The following is a 19,872-nucleotide window of genomic DNA, read 5'->3' on the forward strand; positions in this document are numbered from 1 at the left end:
GCCCATTTGGTCATGATGTATATGATCTTTTTCATATGTGGTTGGATTCTGTTTGCTAGAATTTTGTTAAGGATTTTTGCATCTATGCTCATCAGTGATATTGGCCTGTAGTTTTCTTTTTCTGTGGCATCTTTGTCAGGTTTTGGTATTAGGGTGATGGTGGCCTCATAGAATGAGTTTGAAAATTTACCTTCCTCTGCAACTTTCTAGAAGAGTTTGAGTAGGATAGGTGTTAGCTCTTCTCTGAATTTTTGGTAGAATTCAGCTGTGAAGCTGTCTGGTACTGGGTTTTTGTTTGCTGGAAGATTTCTAATTGTAGTTTTGATTTTCGTGCTTGTCATGGGTCCGTTAAGATTTTCTATTTCTTCCTGGTTCAGTTTTGGAAAGTTATACTTTTCTAAGAATTTGTGCATTCCTTCCAAGTTGTCCATTTTATTGGTATATAGTTGCTGATAATAGTCTCTTATGATCCTTTGTATTTCTGTGTTGTCTGTTGTGATTTCTCCATTTTCTTCTCTAATTTTGTTGATTTGATTCTTCTCCCTTTGTTTCCTGATGAGTCTGGCTAATGGTTTGTCAATTTTATTTATCTTCTCAAAAAACCAGCTTTTAGCTTTGTTGATTTTTGCTATAGTCTCTTTAGTTTCTTTTGCATTTATTTCTGCCCTAATTTTTAAGATTCCTTTCCTTCTACTAACCCTGGGGTTCTTCATTTCTTCCTTTTCTAGTTGCTTTAGGTGGAGAGTTAGGTTATTTATTTGACTTTTTTCTTGTTTCTTGAGGTAAACCTGTATTGCTATGAACCTTCCCCTAAGCACTGCTTTTTCAGTGTCCCATAGGTTTGGGGTTGTTGTGTTTTCATTTTCATTTGTTTCTATGCATATTTTGATTTCTTTTTTGTTTTTCTCTGTGATTTGTTGGTTATTCAGCAGCGTGTTGTTCAGCCTCCATATATTGGAATTTTTAATCACTTTTCTCCTGTAGTTGACATGTAATTTTACTACATTGTGGTCAGAAAAGATGCTTGGAATGATTTCAGTTTTTTTGAATTTACCAAGGTTAGTCTTATGGCCAGGATGTGATCTATCCTGGATAAGGTTCCCTGTACACTTGAGAAAAAGGTGAAATTCCTCATTTTGGGGTGAAATGTCCTATAGATATCAATTAGGTCTAACTGGTCCATTGTATCATTTAAAGTTTGTGTTTCCTTGTTAATTTTGTTTAATTGATCTATCCATAGGTGTGAGTGGGGTATTGACGTCTCCCACTATTATTGTGTTATTGTTAATTTCCCCTTTCATACTCGTTAACATTTGTCTTACACATTGCGGTGCTCCTGTGTTGGGTGCATATATATATTTATAATTGTTATATCTTCTTCTTGGATTGATCCTTTGATCATTATGTAGTGTCCTTCTTTGTCTCTTTTCACAGCCTTTATTTTAAAGTGTATTTTATCTGATATGAGTATTGGTCCTCCCGCTTTCTTTTTGTCTCTACTTGCATGGAATATCTTTTTCCAGCCCTTCACTTTCAGTCCATATATGTCCCTTGTTTTGAGGTGAGTCTCTTGTAGACAGCATATATAGGGGTCTTGTTTTTGTATCCATCCAGCCCGTCTTTGTCTTTGGGTTGGGACATTGACTCCATTTAAGGTAATTATTGATTCCAATTTAAGGTAATTATTGATAAGTATGATCCCGTTGCCATTTACTTTGTTATTTTGGATTTCAGTTTATACACTCTTTCTGTGTTTCCTGTCTAGAGAAGATCCTTTCACATTTGTTGGAGAGCTCGTTTGGTGATGCTGAATTCTCTCAGCTTTTGCTTGTCTGTAAAGCTTTTTATTTCTCCTTCATATTTGAATGAGATCCTTGCTGGATACAGTAATCTGGGCTGTAGGTTTTTCTCTCTCATCACTTTAAGTATGTCCTGCCATTCCTTTCTGGCCTGAAGTGTTTCTATTGAAAGATCAGCTGTTATCCTTATGGGAATCCCCTTGTGTGTTATTTGTTGTTTTTCCCTTGCTGCTTTTAATATTTGTTCTGTGTTTGAACTTTGTTAATTTGATTAATATGTGTCTTGGGGTGTTTTTCCATGGGTCTATCCTATTTGGGAGTCTCTGGGTTTCTTGGACTTGGGTGACTATTTCCTTCCCCATTTTAGGGAAGTTTTCAACTATTATGTCCTCAAGTTTTTTCTCATGGCCTTTCTTTTTGTCTTCTTCTTCTGGGACTCCTATGATTCAAATGTTGGGGCGTTTCACATTGTCCCAGATGTCTCTGAGGTTCTCCTCATTTCTTTTAATTCTTTTTTCATTTTTCCTCTCTGCTTCATTTATTTCCACCATTCTATCTTCCACTTCACTTATTCTATCTTCTGCCTCCGTTATTCTACTGTTTGTTCCCTCCAGAGTGTTTTTTATCTCATTTATTGCCTTATTCATTATTGACTGACTCTTTTTTATTTCTTCTAGGTCCTTGTTAAACATTTCCTGCATTTTCTCAATCCTTGTCCCCAGGCTATTTATCCGTAACTCCTTTTTGTTTTGAGGATGTTGGATCACTTTTACTATCATTATTCTGAATTCTTTTTCAGGTAGACTCCCTATCTCCTCCTATTTGGTTTGGTTTGGTGGGCATTTATCATGTTCCTTTATTTGCTGAGTATTTTTCTGCCTTTTCATCTTGTTTAGATTGCTGTGTTTGGGGTAGCCTTCCTATATGCTGGTAGTTTGTGGTTCCTCTTTATTGTGGAGGTTGCTCCCTTTGGGTGTGGTTGGACAGGTGGCTTGTCAAGGTTTCCTGGTTAGGGAAGCTTGCCTCGGTGTTCTGCTGGGTGAATCTGGATTTCTTCTGTCTGGAGTGCAATGAAGTGTCCAGTAGTGAGTTATGATATATCACTGGGTTTGGTGTGAGTTTGGGCAGCCTGAAGCTCAGGGCTATTTTCCTGCATTGCTGGAGAATTTGCATGGTATGTCTTGTTCTGGAACTTGTTGGTTCTTGGGTGGTGCTTGGTTTCAGTGTAGGTGTGGAGGCTTTTGGATGAGCTCTTATCAATTAGTGTTCCCTGGAGTCAAGAGTTCTCTGGTGTTCTCAGGTTTTGAACTTAAGCCTCCTGTCTCTGGTTTTCAGTCTTATTCTTACAGTAGTTTCAAGATTTCTCAATCTACACAGCACCGATGATAAAACATCTAGGTTAATAATGAAAAGATTCTCCACAGTGAGGTACGCCTGGAGAGGTTCACAGAGTTACATGGAGAACAGAAGCAGGAGATGGGAGAGGTGACCACGAGGAGAAGAGGGGGAATGAAAAGGGGAGAGAGCAAGCTAGCCAGTAAGCGATTCCCTGTGTGCTCTCCACAGTCTGGACCCCTCAGAGTGGTTCATGGATTTACACAGAGAAGAGAAGAGGGAGGAAGGAGACAGAGGTGACCAGGAGGAGAAAAGGAGGAATCAAAAGGGGAGAGACAGATTCATGCAGTAATCAGTTCCCCTAAGTGTTCTCCACAACCTGGAACACAAAGAGATTCACAGAGTTGGGTAGAGAAGAGAAGGGGGAGGGAGGAGATAGAGGTGACATGGTGGAGAAAAAGGAGGGTCAAAAGGGGGAGAGAGCAATCAAGTCAGTAATCACACTCCCAGGTAAAAACAGGTATTGAAGATTGGGTTCTTAAAAGTACAAAATTGGTAGCAAATACCAAAAAGCAAAGATTAAAAATCTAGAGTGGAGGTTAGACTCTCAAAAATACAATATTAAACAAAACAAAGTCACAAAAATTATAAAATATATATATGAAGTTTGCTTTAAAAATAGGGTCTTTTTAGCAAGGTAATATTAGGTTATGAAAATTGAAGGAGTAATGACTTAAAAAACTTTTTTAAAAGTTAAAAAAAAATGATAATAGTAAAAATATATCTAGGAATTTCTCTGTAGCTGTTTTGGGCAGTGTGGGGTCAGTTCAGTTTCAGATAGTTCCTTGATCCAGCTTATACTTCTCACGATCTATAGGCCCCTTCCAATGTAGTCAGTGTTAACTCCAGGATTTCAGTCTGTTGCATCTGTCACTTCCAATGTGGTTCTCTTTGTTTATTATAGCTTCTTTTGTTTGCTGGTCTCTTTGGTTTCTAATTTCTACCCTGACACAAGGGGATGAAGGTGTTCACTTATTTAGGCTTACTTATTCAGTCATGCTGTGGGGAGGGAGGAACACTGCAAACAAATATTGCTGGCCTGTGTGGGGAGTGCTCGCAGTGTCTTGGCTGCACTGGGTTTGTCCTCACTCACAGCACGTGCGCTTTCCCAGTCTACACTTCTCAGGCTCTAGCTTGCTCTGCCGGGGAAATATCTGTGGTGGGCCCTGGGTTGCGTGTACTTCCCAGGTCTAAGCCGCTCAGGTTCAGGTTCTTGGGTACTCCACAAAGGCACAGAGTCAGTTGGACCTGCGTTTTGTGCCCTTCCCAGGTCTGAGCAGCTCAGGCAACCAGGTGCTTGGTGAGCACATTCTCCCCAGGTAGGGCGGTTTGGTAACTTCTCCTCTTTTAAGACTCCCTTCCTGGGATGGGTCTCTATCCCTTCCTCTTTTGCCTCTCTTTTTATCTTTTATATTTTGTCCTACCTCCTTTCGAAGACAATGGGCTGCCTTTCTGGGTGCCTGATGTCCTCTGCCAGCACTCAGAAGTTGTTTTGTGGAGTTTGCCCAGCATTCAAATGTTCTTTTGATGAATTTGTGGGGGAGAATGTGGTCTCCCCATCCTATTCTTCTGCCATCTTCCAAGTCCAGTCTCTGAATGTTGAGTGTTAAGCCAACTTTTTCACTCTCCTCTTTCACTTTCATCAAGAGGCTCTTTAGTTCTTCTTCACTTTCTGCCATAAGGGTGGTGTCATCTGCATATCTGAGGTTATTGATATTTCTCCCAGCAGTCTTGAGTCCAGCTTGTGCTTCATCCAGCCCAGCGTTTTTCATGATGTACTCTGCATATAAGTTAAATAAGCAGGATGATAATATATAGCCTTGATATACTCCTTCCCATATTTGGAACTAGCCTGTTGTTTCATGTCCAGTTCTAACTATTGCTTCCTGACCTGCATACAAATTTCTCAAGAGGCAGGTCAGGTGGTCTGGCATTCCCATCTCTTTAAGAATTTTCCAGAGTTTGTTATGGTCCACACAGTCAAAGGCTTTGGCATAGTCAATGAAGCAGAAGTGGATGTTTTTGTGGAGCTCACTTGCTTTTTCAATGATCCAGCTGATGTTGGCAATTTGATCTCTGGTTCTTCTGCCTTTTCTAAATTCAGCTTGAACAACTGGAAGTTCACAGTTTATGTACTTTTGAAGCCTGGCTTGGAGAATCTTGAGCATTTTTTAGTAGCGTGTGAGATGAGTACAATTGTGCAGTAGTAGTTTGAGCCTTTCTTTGGGATTGGAATGAAAACTGATCTTTTTATTTATTAGATGGATGTTATTTTCCAAAGGTAAATAATAAAGATTGACTAAATGTTTTGAAGACTTTTTCTAGTTCTGAAAGCCTCATTATTAAATGACAGTCACTGCTATGAGTAATTTTTTTACATTAGGAGTTACAAGGAGTGTGAGTAAGACGTGTTTGCTACCTACGAAGAGTTTACATTTTTAGTAGGGCAATGATATAAACTCACAAATGACTATAAAAATAAGAGGATTGGAGTATAGAAGGAATTTAAGGGAGATAGAAGCAAAGTGTTAGGATTGTTCAAATTAGATCTCTCTCATGTTCAGTTGGGTAGCTCAAGATAGGCCACAAAAGAGATTGTTCACGTATTTCAGATAACTAATGAGGCTAGAATGCCCTTTTAATTTGGGCCACAAATAGAAGAGTCTATACTTGATTTTATAAGTTTCAGCTCCCCAGTTATTTTCCCCCAGGAGCAGAGAAAGCAATAATTATCCAGGGCTAGGGAGTGGTTAAGAGATCAGTGGAAAGGTCAAAGAGGGTATTTTCTATAAGAATTAAAAACTCCATTTTTTGATTGGTAACTTTATTCTTTTATATTAAAGTCATTAAAATGCAATATCACATTTCAGATTTCCATGTCTACTGAAACTTCTTGAATTTGAGGCCCAAATTAACTCCTAATCTCACCAGATTTATCTAGGATATGATATTGGCTTTCTGATCCTGTATACTGTAAGGTAGTGTGACAGACCTCGAACATTATCTTAGATTGCCTCATTTTGTGAAAATTATTTTATAGCTTAATTTGGAATTTTTATTAAGTGATGGCAGCAATCTTGTATTATTTTTTAACTCTAAAACTCATAAATTAAGAGTGATAAAATGTAAAATAAGCAGGTTTAGACAGCAAGCACAGTTATTATAAAAACATTTTGAATTATATGGACCTCATTAATTTGATAGTGATTTCCTAGAACCTGATAATTAGCTTAAGGTTCTCTCAATAGTTTGATATTGTTTATGGTTAAAAACAATATAGATTTCTTAAAAGTTTATGCATATAACAAAATATATATTTTTTATATGTATATTTACTGATTGTGTCTAGCCATTCTAGAAGACTTTGAAATACTGATTTGAAATGTTGGCAGTAGAGAATTCCTTATTTAGAATTTCTGAAAGTGTTTTTCTAATAACATTGATTTTTATGATTTCAAGAAATACTGATTTATTATATTTTACTAATTGGGGTTATATTGTATGTACATTTTGAAATCCTCTGTTTTTTCTGCTTAATGTTGTAGTATGAGAATTCTCCATGTTTTTAATTACTGTGAGAATATTTTTAGTTTCTGTTTATTATCATTTGTCTTTATGTGTATGTCACATAGTTTATATAATATTTCTTCTGTTATTAAAGACTTAGATTGTTTACAGTTTTTTACTGTTGTTTGTAGAATGGTGACAAAATCCTTGTCAAAAACTTGTGAAACTTATATTGTATATATATATATTTATTTCATTTAAGGTTTGAATGTTGTTTAGTGTTTAAAAAATCATTATTTTACTAAGTGTCATGTTGGCCTGGGGTTTCAATTGCTTAATTTGTGACTAGAAACCATTTTTCCTCTTCCAGGGTATAAAACCAGCCAGTTTTGATAAAGTCACTGATCCTGAAGTGAAAGAAATCATCGAGGGATGTATTCGTCAAAACAAATCTGAAAGGTGGGTGCATATATAGTGAAATGACATAAGTGATGGATGAATTTTTCTCTTATCTTGCTTTAGGTCTTTTTCTGACCTTTGAATCATGCTGGGTATGACTTTTGAGTGGAAGTGAAACCACACTGTCTATAGTGAAGTGTATTATTGCATCTGTTGCCATTTTAAATTGATACTGTGTTTTGGATTTTCCTTGAACTGATATTAAGCTTCATCACTTTTTGCCATCAGTTTAACAGTCCCCTCTCAGGTAGACTTTCTTCTAACAGTTGATAGATAGTGGAGAGTTTCTGCATTGTCAACTTCACGTAAGTACTTAAATGACTTTTTATGATAGTTTAAGAAAAATTTAACCATTAACTCACTAGCTGTTTTTTTTTAATTTGTCCATATGTTCTTGTGTCATGATAGTGGTAAAGCTGATAAGGCTATTTTTTTTCAAGAAATAGTAATTCTAAATTTATTTGTGTCACAATTTGTATTTTTCTCACAATTCATTTTAGTTTTAGCTTTTCCCTTTAATTTGAACTTTGGACAGTTGGTTACTTAAATTGGTAGGTTAGTGTTTTATCTCTAGTTGATTATGATTAAATCAGATAATAGATCTTTTATAGAAATTATTTACACCAGCATTTCACTGACTCTCTCTCATTTTTATTAGTTATCTAAGCTTACTGTTGCATATCTTAAAATATAAAAAGCCCCTAAGATAAAGCCTGTTTAATTATAGCTTTATTATACAACATTCTTGGTGTTTGCACCAATAGGCTATATCTATATATTTTAATTATGGTAAAATATAAATAACCGAAGATTTACCATTTTAATCATTCTTAAATGTACAATTCAGTGGCATTATGCACATTCACATTGTTGTACAATCATCACCACTATTTCCAGAACTTTCTCATCATCCCAAACAAAAACTCTATGCCCATTAAATAGTTACTCCCCATTCCCTTTCCCCTCACCCCCTGCCAATCTCTATTCTACTTAGTCTCTACCTCTTTTGTAGGTACCTCCTACCAGTGGAATAAAAATATTTGTTCTTTTGTGACATATAATATTTGTCTTTTTGTGCTCTCATATACACACCATTTTGTTTATCCATTCATCTGTTGATAGATACTTGGGTTATTTCTACCTTTTAACTATTGTGAATAACGCAGCATGGACATTGTGAATGAGTATCTTCTTGAATCTCTGCTTTCAGTTCTTTTTGGTATATACCTAAGAGTAGAATTACTGAATTATATGGTAATAATATGTTTAATTTTTTTTTGAAGAACGACCAATTTTTTTTCCACAGTGGCTGCATCATTTTGCTTTCCTTCCAGCAATGTATGATGGTTCCAGTTTCTTAACATCCACACGAACTGTTTTTTGGTAATATCCATCTTAGTGGGTGTAAAGTGCTACCTCATTTTGGTTTTGATTTCCATTTCCTTAAGGACTAATAATGTTGAGTATCCTTTCATGTGTTTATCAGTCAGTCATTTGTATATTTTCTTTGGAGAATTATCTATTGAAGTCCTTTGCCTTTAGAAAAAAAATTGAGTTGTTTTTTTGGTGTTTTTGAATTGTAGGAGTTTAGGCATGCTTTTTTTTTTAAAGCTATGCTAAAACTACTGTGTTGAAGTAGTTGTTTTAGTTTGGTTTCTGATTGCTTTTTATACAGCATTTTAATTAGGATCTATTACCAAAGAACACTGGAATATTCAAAAAAGGTCCATGGCACATTAGTGTTTTGGAAAGAGCATAGGCTTCCACAGCAGAAGAAGATTCAAATCTGGAGTCACACTTAGCCAGTGTGATCTTGAGCAAGTTACTTAGGTGTTCCTCAAAATAGGTATTATTTTGATGATTAAAAAGATAATGAGTATAAAATACCTAAGAGAGTAAGAAATATTTAATGAATGATACTATCTGCTGCTATTGCAGTGATTATTCCATAGTAAAATTATCTAGGCAAAACTTTCATTGAGAAGCAGAATGCTTAACTTGATTGTACATTTTTTTTTAAAATATTTTATTTATTTGACTGTTCCAGGTGTTAGCTGCATCATGTAAATTCTTAGTTGTGGCTTGTGGGATCTAGTTCCCTGACCAGGGATCGAACCGAGGCCCCCTGCATTGGGAGTGCAGAGTCTTAGCCACTGGACCACCAGGGAAGTCCCCTGATTGTACATTCTTAAACACATCTCACCTCAGCCTTAAGACTAGTTAGTCTGAGCAAGCGTATTCTTTTCTTAAAAGCTGTCTTAAGTAAATGTTTGTCTCTTGATCACTAAAGTGTAGAAAGTTGAAAATCCTCAACTTACAGGATGCCATGCTGTCAACATGCTTTCAGTTCAGTCTCAGTTCAGTCGCTCAGTCGTATCTTACTCTTTGCAACCCCATGGACTAGAGCATGCCAAGCTTCCCTGTCCATCACCAGCTCCTGGAGCTTGCTCAGACTCATGTCCATCAAGTCAGTGATGCCTTCCAACCATCTTATCCTCTGTCGTCCCTTCTCCTCCTGCCTTCAATCTTTCCCAGCATCTGTGTCTTTTCCAGTGAGTCAGTTCTTCATGTTAGGTGGCCAAAATACTGAAGCTTCAGCTTAAGCATCAGTCCTTCCAATGAATATTCAAGACTGATTTCCTTTAATATTGACTGGTTTAGTCTGCTTACAGTCCAAGGCACTCTCAAGAGTCTTCTCCAACACCATAGGTCAAAAGCATCAATTCTTTGGTGCTCAGCTTTCTTTATGGTCCAACTCTCACATCCATACATGACTACTGGAAAATCCATAGCTTTTACTAGATGGACTTTTGTTGGCAAAGTAATGTCTCTACTTTTTAATATGCTGTCTAGGTTTGTCATAGCTTCTGTTTTAAACAGTATAGGAGGGACTTTCTACATAGACCTTATGGAATATATCAGTTTTAGCTCTCACTGGCCTGTAATTTAGATATTATTTCTCTATTTTAGAAGTTGGTCAAAGAAAGGGAAATTACCTTTCCCAGCATATAAAAAAATATGAACCTCTGTCTTTTTTTTTTCTCTTAACGTAATATTAGATTAATTTCTAAGATTAGGCTGGAGTTGTATTCATTGTGTGTATACTTTGGCCTAGGACACTGGCCTTAAATACTTCAAGAAAACTGTATGACTTTGATGAACTAAATTAGTTTCACCCATGGCATTCTCTAAAGAGTGAATGAAGTACACGGACTAGATTACTGTTAATTGAGTTAATGAGTTCTGTTTATAAATTTTGTAAAAAAAAAAGTTTGAATTGTTAATTTACTTTAGAGTTTATATATCTGGAAAAGTTTTTAGTTTCCTTGCTGACAATCCATTGTTAGACTTTTAGTGACTTAAGCCAGTGATTTAGGGAAGATACTGAATCCATCTAATGTACTGTAGCACTTTTCAAATTATCTCTAGGCGTACATTTAGGTATGTTAAACTTCAGTATCTGGATATGTTACTGTTAATGGTCCTTAATTAAGATCACTACAAATGCATGTTAATCGAGGTTTCTTTGCATCCTTGGTAATGATAAGTGGGATATAAGATTAGGGTTTTATAATAAGACAAATTAAGGGTTTAGTTAATAGAAAATTTTAAATAAAGTTGTTGCTTTGACAGATTTTTTACTGATGAAGTGTTCTATATCTTGTTTGTGATTGGAAGAATTGATAACAAGTTTGTATATTGTTTATTAGGTTGTCTATAAGGGACCTACTAAACCACGCATTTTTTGCGGAGGATACAGGACTAAGAGTGGAGTTGGCAGAGGAAGATGATTGCTCAAATTCATCCCTGGCTTTAAGACTCTGGGTCGAAGACCCTAAAAAATTGAAAGGCAAACATAAAGATAATGAAGCTATTGAATTCAGTTTCAATTTAGAAACAGATACACCTGAGGAAGTAGCATATGAAATGGTAAGTGAATCCTATCCCCAGCCTCCCCTCCTGTTATAGTATTGGGGTTGCATCCTTTCTCTTTCTGATTGCTTTCTTTTCTCTCATTTTCTTTATTTAAATTGAAACTTTATTGTGAAATATATCTATGTAGCTGAGTATATTAAATTTGTATGTACAGTATAAAGAATAGTAAAACTGTACTTTTGTTGAGAAATGGAACAGTACTGGTACCTTAGAAGTTATCTGTGTGCCCCCTCCCACTTGCATTCCCCTCCCTCATCAGTATAGATAATATCTACCCTGACTTTTAAAAAAATAATTTATTTAATTGGAGGCTATTTACAATATTGTGGTGGTTTTCGCCATACATCGACATGAGTCAGCCATGGATCTACCCTGACTTTTGTGTTACTCTTGCCTTTGCTTTTCATTATAGTGTACCTAAAGAATACATATTATTTTGTTTTGAAAACTAGAGTGCCTAGCACATACCTAGATGGTTACTAAAGTTAGTTAGGTGAAGATACCCAGGTAAGCTGAACAGAGTCTCTTGGTAATAGTCTGGCTCAAGCTTCCCTGTGAGTTTATGAGAACTGAGTCTGGGAAGGTCAGACTTGTTAACCTCTACTTTCAGGCATCTGGGTGGGCCAGTAATCAGGGAACCTCTGATGTAATTATTTGTGGGTCTTTCTTCTTGAATTGTCCAGATTCTCCAGAGAATTATCTTTCAGTATCCTGCCTGGAGGATAAGGATGTGGTTATTGGTGCATTTTGGTAGCCAAGTGGGAAGAGTGCTGGCAGTTTCTGCATATGGCATTCAGCATGCATATGGTCATTTAATCTTGTTTTTCACATGATAGCCATACCTTCAACAGTGCCTGGTGTTCCCTAGTCCAGAGATACTTTTTTACCCTTTCCAGAGAACAAAATTTTAGGCTTTTTGAGTAGGGGAGAAGCAATCACCCAAAGATGTGGAATGGAGGGTGGGAGATCGGAGCCTAATACCTAACTAACTTCTGAAAACCCTTTCACTTAGTCTTCCTTATTTTAGTCATCTCTTTTGACTTTATCCACTTCTATAAGTACCTGGTATGGCTAGTTCCTATGTATTATGAGTATTATTCAGTATAAATGAGAATGATTCTCAGCCTTCCCTGGCTCACCTTTTCCAGTTATTATCTGTTTTCCACATCCCCAAATGTCCAAAAGGTTTGTTGTTGCTGTTGACTTTATTCTGTCTATCCTTGTGAGTTTATGACTTAAAAATCCACTTGCTCTGGGTTTTTTTGAACTTTGGGAAGGAGTGAAATTAAATATGTGGATTCCATCTGACATTTTAATCATTTTTCCACTATGACAAAATTTCCCCAAATGTGTAGAACCTTGAGACATGCTTTAAGATACAGATTGTAGAACCGAGAAGGATATGCTATGACACCTCTTCAGGTCATTATCTCTGCTACTCAGCCCTGTTCCTTTTATACAACAAGCCCTTAACATCTCTCATGTTACTCTACTAACACCTAGTAAGATATAGCACTTTGCTATGATCATACTTGCTCTGCCTAGAGTGCTGATTTCTGGACTTCATCTACCTCTGCCTCAGTGGCCTTCAAGTTCCTTGTTTTATTTAATCCAGGTCAGACTTTACCTTCTTCTGTGATTCTTTCTCTACCTTCACTAGAAAGGCTTATGCTCCTTTAGGGCTTTTGCAGCAGCTTATTTCTACCTCTTTATTTCATTTGAAATTAAGTTTTTATACATCTCTTACCACCAGCTTCTGTGTGCTTATAGGAAAAAGGACCAGCTTAGGCAATTATGTCTCTGGAGCCTAGTAATTTTTTTCCTATTCAAGGGTCTGGCATTTGTACATGTCTGATTAAGAAAGAATATTCAGTTCAGTTCAGTCGCTCAGTTGTGTCCGACTCTTTGCGACCACATGAACCGCAGCACGCCAGGCCTCCCTGTCCATCACCAACTCCCGGAGTCTACACAAACCCATGTCCATTGTGTCGGTGATGACATCCAACCATCTCATCCTCTGTCCTCCCCTTGTCTTCTGGCCCTCAATCTTTCCCAACATCAGGGTCTTTTCAAATGAGTCAGCTTTCCGCATCAGGTGGCCAAAGTATTGGAGTTTCAGCTTCAACATTAGTCCCTCCAATGAACACCCAGGACCGATCTCCTTTAGGATGGACTGGTTGGATCTCCGGGCAGTCCAAGGGAATCTCAAGAGTCTTCTCCAGCACCACAGGTCAAAAGCATCAGTTTTCTGCACTCAGCTTTCTTTAGAGTCCAACTCTCACACCCATACATGAACACTGGAAAAACCATAGCCTTTACTAGACAGACTTTTGTTGACAAAGTAATGTCTCTGCTTTTTAATATGCTGTCTAGATTGGTCATAACTTTCATTCCAAGGAGTAAGCGTCTTTTAATTTCATGGCTGCAATCACCATTTGTGGTGATTTTGGAGCCCAGAAAAATAAAGTCAGCCACTGTTTCCCGATCTATTTGCTGTGAAGTGATGGGGCCGGATGCCATGATCTTAGTTTCCTGAATGTTGAGCTTTAAGCCAACTTTTTCACTCTCCTCTTTCACTTTCATCAAGAGGCTCTTTAGTTCCTCGTCACTTTCTGCCATAAGGGTGGTGTCATCTGCATATCTGAGCTTATTGATACTTCTCCCAGCAATCCTAATTCCAGCTTGTGCTTCCTCCAGCCCAATGTTTCTCATGATGTACTCTGCATATAAGTTAAATAAGCAGGGTGACAATATACAGCCTTGACGTACTTCTTTTCCTATTTGGAACCAGTCTGTTGTTCCATGTCCAGTTGTACCTGTTGCTTCCTGACCTGTATACAGGTTTCTCAAGAGGCAGGTCAGGTGGTCTGGTATGCCCATCTCTTTCAGAATTTTCCAGTTTATTGTGATCCACACAGTCAAAGTCTTTGGCATAGTCAATAAAGCAGAAATAGATGTTTTTCTGGAACTCTCTTGCTTTTTCAATGATCCAGCGAATGTTGGCAATTTGATCTCTGGTTCCTCTGCCTTTTCTAAAACCAGCTTGAAAATCTGAAAGTATGGTTCACATATTGCTGAAGCCTGACTTGGAGAATTTTAGCATCACTTTACTAGCGTGTGAGATGAGTGCAATTGTGTGATAGTCTGAGCATTCTTTGGCATTATCTTTCTTTGGAATTGGAATGAAAAATGACCTTTTCCTTTCAGGTATGACCTAAATCAAATCCCTTATGACTATACAGTGGAAGTGAGAAATAGATTTAAGGAACTAGATATGATAGACAGTGTGCCTGATGAACTATGGACGGAGGTTCATGACATTGTACAGGAGACAGGAATCAAGACCATCCCCAAGAAAAAGAAGTGCAAAAAAGCAAAATGGCTGTCTGAGGAGGCCTTACATATAGCTGTGTAAAGAAGAGAAGTGACAGGCAAAGTAGAAAAGGAAAGATATTCCCATTTGAATGCAGAGTTCCAAAGAATAGCAAGGACAGATAAGAAAGCCTTCCTCAGCGATCAATGCAAAGAAATAGAAATAGAGTCTTTCCCAATAGAATGGGAAAGACTAGAGATCTCTTCAAGAAAATTAGAGATACCAAGGGAACATTTCATGCAAAGATGGGCTCAATAAAGGACAGAAATGGTATGGACCTAACAGAAGCAGAAGATATTAAGAAGAGGTGGCAAGAATACACAGAAGAACTGTACAAAAAAGATCTTCACGACCCAGATAATCACAAAGGTGTGATTACTCTCACTCACCTAGAGCCGGACATCCTGGAATGTCAAGTCAGGTGGGCCTTAGGAAGCATCACTACAAACATAGGTAGTGGAGGTGATGGAATTCCAGTTGAGCTATTTCAAATCCTGAAAGATGATGCTGTGAAAGTGCTGCATTCAATATGCCAGCACATTTGGAAAACTCAGCAGTGGCCACAGGACTGAAAAAGGTCAGTTTTCATTCCAATGCCAAAGAAAGAAAGAATATAGAAACAAATTAACTATTTTTTAATAGCATTTGGAATTTCAGTTAGGAAAATAACTCTGCTAGTAAAAAATAAAAGTAAAAATCTTAAATGTTAAAGATGTGTTTTTTAAAAAAATTGAAATTGTATCAAGCATCTTCTCTGACCAGAACACTATGAGACTAGATATCAGTTACAAGGAGAAAGCTGTAAGAAACACAAACACATGGAGATTAAACAATATGTTTCTAAATAACCAGTAGGTTACTGAAGAAATCAAAAGGGAAATTATAAAATTTCTAGAAACAAATGACAAAGAAAATATGACAACTCAAAACCTGTGGGATATAGCAAAAGCAGTTCTAAGAGGGAAGTTTATAGCAATACAATCCTACCTCAAGAAACAAGAAAAACATTGAATAGACATCCTAACTTTACACCTAAAGCAACTGGAAAAAGAAGAACAAAACCCCAAAATTAGTAGAAGGAGAGAAATCGTAAATTCCTGAGCATAGATAAATGAAAAAGAGATGAAAAAGACAATAGTAAAGATTAATACAAGTAAAAGCTGGTTCTTTGAGAAAATAAACAAAATTGACATACCCTTAGCCAGACTCATCAAGGAAAAAAAAAAAGAATCAAGTCAACAAAATTAGAAATGAAAAAGGAGATGTTGGGACAGTGCAGAAATACAAAGGATTATAAGACACTATTATGAACAACTATATGGCAATAAAGTAGATACTCTGGAAGAAATGGACAGATTCTTAGAAAAGATCAGTCTTTGAAGACTAAACCAGGAAGAAATAGAAATGATGAACAACCCAATTATGTTCACTGAAATTGAAGCTGTGATCAAAAATCTCTCAAAACACAAAATCCCAGGACCAGATGGCTTCACAGGAGAATTCTATCAAGCATTTAGAGAAGAGCTAATGCCTATTCTTCTAAAGCTCTTTCAAAAAATTGCTGAGGAAGGAACACTTCTAAATTCATTCTACGAGGCCACCATCAGCCTGACACCAAAACCAGACAAAGACAACACAAAAAGGAAAACTACAGGCCAATATCACTGATGAACATAGATGCAAAAATCCTCAACAAAATTTTAGCAAACAGAATTCAGCAACACATCAAAAAGCTCATACACCGTGATCAAGTTGGGTTTATTCCAGGAATGCAAGGATTCTTTGATATACGAAAATCAATCAATGTGATACACCATATGAAGAAATTGAAAGAGAAGAACCATGTGATCATCTCAATAGATGCAGAAAAAGCCTTTGACAAAATTCAGCACCCATTTATGATTAAAACTCTTTAATAAATGGGCACAGAAGGAACCTACCTCAACATAGTAAAGGCCTTATATGATAAGCCTACAGCAAACATTATTCTCAATGGTAAAAACCTGAAAGCTTTTCCCCTAAGATCAGGAACAAGACAAGGTTGTCCACTTTCCCCACCATTATTCAACATAGTTCTGGAAGGCCTAGCTTCAGCAATCAGAGAAGAAAAAGAAATAAAAGGAATCCAGATTGGAAAAGAAGTAAAGCTCTCACTGTTTGCAGATGACATGATACTGTACACAGAAAACCCTAAAGATAGTATCAGAAAATTAGTAGAGCTAATCAGTCAATTTAGAAAAGTTGCAGGATACAAAATCAATACACAGAAATCACTTGCATTTCTATATACTAACAATGAAACATCAGAAATAGCAATTAATAAATCAATCCCATTCACTATTGCAACAAAAATAATTAAATATCTGAGAATAAACTTACCTAAGGAGACAAAAGAACTGTACACAGAAAATTATAAGACACTAATGAAAGAAATCAAATACGATATAAACAGATGGAGAGATATTCCATGTTCCTAGGTAGGAAGAATCAATATTGTGAAAATGCCTATACTACCAAACACAATCTACAGATTCAGTGCAATCCTCATTAAATTACCAATGGCATTTTTCACAGAACTAGAACAAAAAATTTCACAATTCATATGGAATCACAAAAGACCCCAAATAACCAAAGCAGTCTTGAGAAAGAAGAATGGAGCTGGAGGAATCAAGCTTCCTGACTTCAGGTTATACTACAAAGCTACAGTCATCAAGGCAGTATGATACTGGCACAAAAACAGAACTATAGACCAATGGAACAAGACAGAAAGTCCAGAAATAAACCCATGCACCTATGGGTACCTTATTTTTTACAAAGAAGGCGAGAATATACAATGGGGCAAAGACAGCCTCTTCAATAAATGGTGCTGGGAAAACTGGACAGCTACATGTAGAAGAATGTAATTAGAACTCTTCCTAACACCATACACAAAGATAAACCCAAAATGGATTATAGACGTAAAGGTAAGACCAGAAACTATAAAACTCTTATAGGAAAATATAGGCAGAACACTCAGTGACATAAATCAAAGCAAGATCCTCTATGACCCACCTCCTAGAGTAATGGAAATAAAAACAAAAGTAAAGAAGTGGGACCTGATTAAACTTAAAAGCTTTTGCAGAGCAAATGAAACTATAAGCAAGGTGAAGAGACAACCCTCAGAATGGGAGAAAATAAGAGCAAATGAAACACCTGACAAAGGATTAATTTCCAGAATATACAAACAGCTCATACAACTCAATACCAGAAAAACAAACAACCCAGTCAAAAAGTTGAAACTCCAATACTTTGGCCACCTGATGTGAAGAGCTGACTCATTTGAAAGGACCTTGATGCTGGGAAAGATTGAGGGCAGGAAGAGAAGGGGACGACAGAGGATGAGATGGTTGGATGGCATCACCAACTCAATGGACATGGGTCTGGGTGGACTCCGGGAGTTGGTGATGGGCAGGGAGGCCTGGCGTGCTGCGGTTCATGGGGTCTCAAAGAGTCAGACACGACTGAGTGACTGAACTGAACTGAATCAAAAAGTGGGAAAAAAGACCTAAACAGACATTTTTCCAAAGAAGACATATAGATGGCTAATAAACATATGAAAAGATGCTCAACATCACTCATTAGTAGAGAAATGCAAATCAAAACTACAATGAGATATCACCTCATACGGGTCAGAACGGCCCTCGTCAAAAAGTCTACAAACAATAAATCCTGGAAAGGGTGTGGAGTAATGGGAACACTCTTGCACTGTTGGTGGGAATGTACTTCCATACTGTGGAAGACAGTATGGAGATTCCTTTTAAAACTAGGAATAAAACCACCATATGACCCAGCAATCCCACTCCTGGGCATATACCCTGAGGAAACCAAAATTGAAAGAGAGACATGTATCCCATTGTTCATTGCAGCACTATTTACAATAGCTAGAACATGGACACAACCTAGATGTCCATTGATAGATGAATGGATAAAGAAATTGTGGTATATAGACACAATGGAATATTACTCAAACATTAAAAGAAACACATTTGAGTCAGTTCTAATGAGGTGGATGAACCTAGAACCTATTATAGAGAGAGAAGTGAGTCAGAAAGAGAAAGATAAATACCGTATTCTAACACATATATACAGAATCTAGAAAAATGGTAATGAAGAATTTATTTAGAGGGCAACAATGGAGGAACAGACATAGGGAATAGACTTAGGGACTTGGGGAGAGGAGAGGAGAGGGTGAGATGTATGGAAAGAATAACATGGAAACTTACATTACCATATGTAAAATAGATAGCCATTGGGAGTCTGCTGTATGGCTCAGGAAACTCAAACAGGGGCTCTGTATCAACCTAGAGGGGTGGGATGGGGAAGGAGATGGGAGGAAGGTTCAAAAGGGAGGGGATATCTGTATACCTATGGCTGATCAGCAAAATTCTGTAAAGCAATTATCCTTCAATAAAAAATTAAGTAATTAATTGAAAAAAAGATGTGATTTGCCTATTATATTTTGTTTGTAGGTCAAGTCAGGATTCTTCCATGAAAGTGATTCCAAAGCTGTTGCTAAGTCCATTAGAGACCGTGTGACCCTGATAAAGAAGACAAGGGAGAAGAAGCCAGCTGGCTGTTTGGAAGAACGCAGGGATTCCCAGTGCAAGTCTTTAGGGAATGTACTCGCTCAACCCCAAAATACATCTTTGCCCCCTCCTCCTGTTCAGCACACTGGGACGGAATGTGAAGAAACTGAAGTTGATCAACATGTGCGACAACAGCTTCTACAAAGAAAACCACAACATCATTGCTCCTCTGTTACAGGTGACACAGTTATAATATATAAAAGGAAACATGTAATTGTATTCCGTTATCTTTAAATAGTACTTTTGTATGTTTCAAAGGATTTTGTTATCTGTCCTTTCATTAATCCTTTTCCAAAATCCCTAGACAAGCCAGCTAGTTTCCTTACTTTAAAATTAAGAAACTGTTCTGTTAAGTGACTTGTCCAAGGTATGAGTTGAATAAGGATTATAATCTTTTTACCATTTAAAAAAAATCTTTTTACCATTTTTAAGGGTCTAACATGAATCTTTTAGTAAAGAAAATATGAATCTAAAGATAGAACTTATTTTTCAAGAGGAAATTTTCTAGACTATAAGACCTTTGTATTTTAGACTCAAGTATAAATTAACAGTTTGTCTAATTTTTCTGGCTGTAATGCATTCTCTTCTCTAGAAGGACAGAGTGTTTTCATAGTAATAACCCGTTTTCTATAAAGGCAGCATTATTTTGTAGCCAAGTCCTATGAAAATGAGAATATGCCACTTAAAATTAACTGAAATCCTATTGGCACACATAGATTAGTTAGGATATGCATGAAATGGCCAGCAGACTGAGTTAACTTTTATGTAATTCTTTGTA

General features: G+C 36.9%; 1 protein-coding gene and 1 non-coding gene across 2 annotated transcripts in view; one reads left to right on the plus strand and one right to left on the minus strand.

Annotated features, from left to right (window-relative positions):
- Positions 1-19,872, plus strand: part of WNK3 (WNK lysine deficient protein kinase 3) — a 173,398-nt gene that overhangs the window by 50,832 nt on the left and 102,694 nt on the right. The window contains exons 6-8 of the mRNA XM_065915507.1: positions 7,072-7,160; positions 10,871-11,090; positions 18,978-19,272. Of these exons, the coding sequence (XP_065771579.1) occupies positions 7,072-7,160; positions 10,871-11,090; positions 18,978-19,272 (604 nt within the window). The remainder of the gene's footprint in view (positions 1-7,071; positions 7,161-10,870; positions 11,091-18,977; positions 19,273-19,872) is intronic.
- On the minus strand, positions 9,256-9,328 carry TRNAG-CCC (transfer RNA glycine (anticodon CCC)). The gene has a single exon. It is a non-coding gene; the product is annotated as a tRNA-Gly (tRNA).

This window comes from Muntiacus reevesi, chromosome X (assembly GCF_963930625.1).
Source record: "Muntiacus reevesi chromosome X, mMunRee1.1, whole genome shotgun sequence".
Taxonomy (NCBI): Eukaryota; Metazoa; Chordata; class Mammalia; order Artiodactyla; family Cervidae; genus Muntiacus; species Muntiacus reevesi.